Here is a 6,000-nt window from a genome sequence, read left to right as displayed (position 1 = left end):
TTTAGTCAGGGTTCAGATTCTTCTGGGCTTTTCCGCGCCAGCTCCAGTGCGAGTTCCACTCAGCCGCCAACAACAGCAAGATTAAGAGTGGAGGTCTTGAAAACGAAAACGCATCACCGCTGGACTGGTATACCCTCTCAAAAAACCAACACATTATTCAGTGACCTCAGAAAGGAGTCGTGGGGAGGGAGAAAGGAGACATTTTATTTCAGATAGATGATTTGCTAGATTCGTGTTACAGCGATCAGCACTGAGGGGGAGAGAGAGGGAGAGGGCGAGAGCGAGCGGGGCGAGAGCTCACAGTTTATTCCAGTTGCACACAAGGATGGCTTTGTTCGAAAGAGGAACCGAGCGAGTCTCCAGGTCCAATTTAACAGCGTGGCAGGCTGCAGAGATACAGTAACCTGCACTGGAAACGGGAAAGCGAATCGACTTCAGGAGCACCTGATACACACACACACACACTCCTTCCAACCTGCACATTTTCCGCTTATGAAGCTCTCTTTTTCCTTCGATGATTTTTTTAAAAATCTGGCCGAGCGCGGACAACACATTTGAGAGACTGGTTACTGCTGAGGTTACAGCAATTAACCAGAATCCCATGACTGTCGCTGCAATGTACACGAATGTTTGATCTTTCTGACTATTGAAAAAGATCGGAACTGCTGAATGTCTTGTCCGAGAGGAAACAAAAGGTTTAAACTCTCGTCTGGCCGTTTTATTTAAAACTTTAAACATGAAGTAAGGAAGGCATTTGGCTTTGTCGGTCTATTTATATGCAATATCACAAAATGTACTCAAACCAACATCTGCATAAAATTCCCTATGGCACGCACTGCTTATACACGCATATACTTAAACCCCGCCGTCAGCTTTTTAAACGTCAATTCAATAAAAACCAATTGTACGGAGTACAATGGTGTTCTGCAGCTTTACTTTCATCTTTGGTGCGGTCTCCAAAACAACAACTCGATTTTTTTTAGCCATGTAAAGTAATTTGACTTGAAATTTTATGCACTGTACTAAACTGGAATTTCATATGAAGGCAAACACATCGCAGTGCTCTCCAATTTTCTCCAAAACCCCAATGCAATAGGATTTTCACTTGAAGTCGGTTGCAGATTTTTTTCCTTTCTAGTCTAAATGGTCATAACGTTCAAGTAGCTACCATGATTATGGGGTTGCATATTCTATCTTTAATACTCAATACGTAATAGTACAAGGAACACATCAAATCAAAACTGAAATATCCCCCAAACAGCTCACGAAATAGCTAACTGAAACGTGGATTGGAATATGTAAAAGGTGATTCTCCCGAAGTGGTGGAAAATACTGGGAAATAGAAATGTTGCTTCTGTGACAGCTGCATGTCATCACACATTCAAAATCCGCCATTTAGCAACAGCATGGTGTTCAGGTGTTAAAAGTGAAGAGGTCGAAGTCTGTAACATCCTGCAAGTCAATGTCACTCCATCGCTGTGCAAATAACAAACTGACTTCCACAATAACGTCACACGCATACGAAGCCACAGTTAGTATTAGCATTAGTAGTTACACATCTGCAACAGATTTCAACAGTGGGGCGATACATCTGTATTAAACTAAACTATATAGTTTTTCGAAGTTATTAATTTTATTGGAAAAATAACATTAATGCTGAGTGCTCATTGTAGCGACCTGGCCGAGCAATCAAAGTAATATAAAAATACAAATAGCTGGTTATTAGACATGTCCCTATTAATAATGAATCCAGACAAACCTTTCATTTCAGATCCAAGTCACCACGTTTATTTCTGTCATAATGAGTTTCAGGAGGCCGCAAATGGGAATTTAAATTTGCAGATCATAAAATACAAAAGAGTCCTTCTTTGGCCAGTGAAATCCGGCTTCACAAATTGTCAACGAAAATGCACAACCCCGCTAACCATTCCCATAATTTAGAATTCTTTTCTACAAAATATACCATTTTATTGGGACGCGTGAAGTATTGCAGCACTAACCGCCATAAAAATCGGCTGCACTGAAATACAAATTGTACATTTCAAAACATGTTCGCAAGGGACGCTCCTCATATTTATCAAAATGAATTGCTCGATTTCAGATGAATTTGCTTTAAAGTCGGGAAGAGTCTAGATAGGGACTTAGGGCATATTTACTACTTGTTGTAAACTATCTTGGAAAATATTAGCAAAATTAGTAGATACTTCAAGGTTTTAGTATTGGGGAAACCAAAACTATGATTAGGATGAAATAATGACCAGAGTGCTTCTCAAAGAGCTGGTTGGTAGTTTTCTACTCTTTCCAGCAATGCATCCGAGTATCCAGGAGAGTAATATCTGCAAAAAAGGAAGTATTGTATGGTTAAATATAATTCGAGGTAAACCTCTTAAAATTACATTGTTGTAAATGAAGACCCATGTCTCTATCTCTGTAATATCCTCCAGCCCTACAACTCTCAGAGCTCTGCATTCTTACAATTCTGGCCACCTGTGCATCCCCGATTTCTTCGCCCCCTCCTTCGCTGGGCTATGCTGTCTAGGCCCTAAGCTCCGGAATTCCCTTCTTAAACCACTCTGTCTCTCCTTTAAAACACTCCTTAAAACCTACCTCTCTGACCAAGCTTTTGGTTACCTGTCCCAATATCTTGTTACGTGGCGCAGTGTAAAATTTTGTCCGATAACAACGCTGTGATGCACCTTGGGATGTTTTACTGCATTAAAGATGCTATTTTCCTTTAAGTTTATTTCAAAAACATTTCACACAATAAAATCATGGCACAGAGGACAATACTGCTGAAAATATTACTTAATTACTTGTCCTGATAATATTTCAAATGACTTCTAACAATTCAAAGTCCAGCAATCAACATGCCTGTTCATAATGATTCCATTAGAAAAAGTTGGAGCAAATCTTATTAATTGTAATAATATTGCTGTCAGAGACTGTCTGCATCACTGTACTAGGAACAGTAACATTTGCTAGTCCCATCTGCACAATGCCACTGTTGATGCTCAGGATATTATCTGTCTATAAAATGCAAAAGTAGTCCACAGCAAATACGTCATTTTAGAAAAAAGTATTGAGAAATGTGGGAGGGCTTTGTTAAAAGGCTGTTTCAGCAGACAATGAAACATACATTCTCACTGAAGTAGTCTGGGGTTCAGTGAACTACAGAAGAGACGTGAAAACAAATTTAGTGTGAGAATTTGAAATAAAAAAATAAAAAGATGGAACAATTGGGTAATTGATCAAAAAACTACATGTATAGAGCCGATTAATAAAGCACAGTTGGAAGCAGATTGGTGACATAGCACAGTGAAATAATGTGCTACAGAGCCATAGGACACAGGTTCCTTATATTTATTCTCTTCACAGTAAACTCCTAATCTTAGCTCTATCATGTTCTGAGTAGGCAAAGGGAGAGAGGAGGAGGAAAAATTCACCAATGTTGTTCTAACTGACATTGGGATTAAGGGAGGGATTATTTAAAAAAAGGGAATAAATAATTACAGTAGTAACATATAGTAAGCATAGGTTAAACACTAAGAATATTAGCAGACTGGCAATAAAAGTAATAGAATACACAAAATAACCTCAGAGCTTTAAAAGCTTTAAATAGTTTGCAAGGAAGATATGTTTTCTAAAATCTTAAATATATGATAAACCATTAAGCAGAGATCATATTAAGTCAAAAAATCTGGAGCGAAACCACACACGGATATCAGAATGGAAGTTTGACTGAAGGAACTATCTGTCCTGGCATTTCTATGTTGCAGCTTTATGAAGATAACTCCTAGTTTTGGGCATAGCACCTCAGGAAGCGTATATTGGCCTTGGAAGAGATGCACTGCAGATTCACCAGAACGAGGGTTAAATTATGTGGACAGTTTGCATAAATGTGGCTTGAGTATAGGAGATTGAGGGGTGACCTAATTTTTTTTATTCTTCCATGGGATGTGGGTGTCACTGGCAAGGCCAACATTTGTTGCCCATCTCTAATTGCCCTTGACATCAGACTGGCTTGCTAGGCCATTTCAGAGGGCAGTTAAGAGTCAACTACATTGCTGTAGATCTGGAGTCACATGTAGGCCAGACCAGGTAAGGTTGGCAGATTTCCTTTCCTAAAGGACATGAGTGAACCAGATGGGTTTTTACGACATTCGATGATAGTAATGGTGCCATGAAAACTGGGACTAGTTTTCAGTTCCAGATTTTTTATTAATGAATTGAATTTAAATTCCACTAGCTGCTGAGGTGGGATTTGAACCAGTGTCCCCAAGGGATTAGGCTGGGCATTTTGACTACAAGCTCAGTGACATTACCACTCGCCACCATCTCCCCCTGATTGAGGTGTTTAAAATGTTAAAAAATACTTGATAGGGTAGCTACTGAGGAACTATTTCCTCTGAAGGGGAAATCAAGGGGATATAATCTGAAAATTACAGCTAGGCCATTCAGGTGTGAAATCAGGAAGGACTTTTTCACACAAAGGGTCGCAAAAATTTGGAGTCGTCCCCTCCAAAAAGCTACGGATGCTAGGGTATTTGGAGCTTTCAAGACTGAGTTAGATAGATTTTTGTTGGGTAAGGGTATCAAACAATATGAAGCAAAGGCAAGAAAATAAAGTTGAGATGCAGATCAGCCATATCTAATTGAATATTGCAACAGCGTCAAGGAGCTAAATGGCCTACTCCTATTCCTCATATTCTTCCTAAATGGAACATTTGCTCTTTAGGGATATGTATTGGTCTTGTATTGTACTAAATACTTCTTTGGATACCTTCCATTGTTTTTCTGTGTGTTTACTGTTTAACAGCTCAACTCAGCTTAACATGTCTAGTTTACATCTCAATCCTTCGAAGTTAGCCATAGTCAAGTTCAAAACTTGGTTTGTGTGTGATCTTCGTCTGCCTTGAATTTGATATCTAACACAATCATGTTCTAGTCATTATTTGCAAGATGCTTCCATACTGTCAGATTATTAATTGGACATATATCACCGTTCCTTCATTGTCACTGCACCAAAATTGTAGAACTCTGTACCTAACAGGACTGTGGGAGTATCTTCACCAAATGCACTACAGCGGTTCAAGAAGGCCTTCTCACCACCTTCTCAAGGGCAATTAGGTATGGGTAATCAGTATTGGCCTTCCTAACGACACTCATATCCCAAGCATGAATAAAAAAGTTAATTCTGGCTTATTAATCATTCCTAAATCTAGTATAGCCTGTTCCCTTGTTGGTTCTAAACCATACTGTTTCAGAAAATTTCTTACTCTCTATAAATTCATTGCCTTCACAATTTGAGTTGTTCTGCATCTCTCAGTCTACGTGAAATTTAAAAGCTCCCATTATAACGGTTTTGCCTTTTCTATATGCGTCTCTGATCTATGTACTTATACGTCGTGGTACTATATCACTGCTGTCGTCAGGGGATCTGTAGTTAACTCCCACCAGAGTCTTGCATCATTTTCTGTTTAGTAATTTTATCCATTGTGTTCCATTGTCTTCTCACTCTCACTGATACCCTGGGCCAGATTTTCGAAGGTCTGCGGAGGCAGGAATGGAGGCAGGCCAGCCTGCAATTTCCTGCTGCCAGCCAGCATGCCGGTTTTCTGGAATTCCTTTCCTTGGGCCCATTTTCGAAGAGACTGGTTTGGGGGATGACGTTACCCACCTGCAAGCAGTGGGGAGCCAATCACGCGCCTTAAGGCCAGTGTGCAGACACGAATTGAATTATTGAGTCAGCAGTCAGGGTTCCCACTGAGGCCGAATCCCAGACGATGAACCGGCAGGGGGGCGGGGGTTGGCAAGGGGTGCTGCCAGTGCTCCATCTAACATTTTCAAACCAACACACACCCCACCCGCCACCGGTGGCTGCAATTGAGAGATGGCTACAGCTGCAGCTGTAAGCTGCTTTGTGGAGGGGCTCCCCCTCCACAAGGATAGCTTGGTAGCTATGGCCACTTTTTATTTCACATTTTAAAAAAGTCTTCAGAG

General features: G+C 40.3%; 1 protein-coding gene across 5 annotated transcripts in view; it reads right to left on the bottom strand.

The window, feature by feature from the left end:
• Positions 1-1,760: 1,760 nt before the first annotated feature.
• The window catches only part of spag6 (sperm associated antigen 6), a 256,251-nt gene continuing 252,011 nt past the window's right edge, over positions 1,761-6,000 (bottom strand). For all 5 annotated transcript variants that reach the window (XM_068013711.1, XM_068013716.1, XM_068013714.1 and 2 more), the window contains one exon: positions 1,761-2,336. In XM_068013711.1, the coding sequence (XP_067869812.1) occupies positions 2,270-2,336 (67 nt within the window). In that variant the 3' untranslated portion in view covers positions 1,761-2,269. The remainder of the gene's footprint in view (positions 2,337-6,000) is intronic.

The sequence above is a fragment of the Heterodontus francisci genome, chromosome 2 (genome assembly GCF_036365525.1).
Source record: "Heterodontus francisci isolate sHetFra1 chromosome 2, sHetFra1.hap1, whole genome shotgun sequence".
Taxonomy (NCBI): domain Eukaryota; kingdom Metazoa; phylum Chordata; class Chondrichthyes; order Heterodontiformes; family Heterodontidae; genus Heterodontus; species Heterodontus francisci.
The sequence above is the reverse complement of the archived record's forward strand: the minus strand, read 5'-3'. Positions and strand labels throughout refer to the sequence as shown.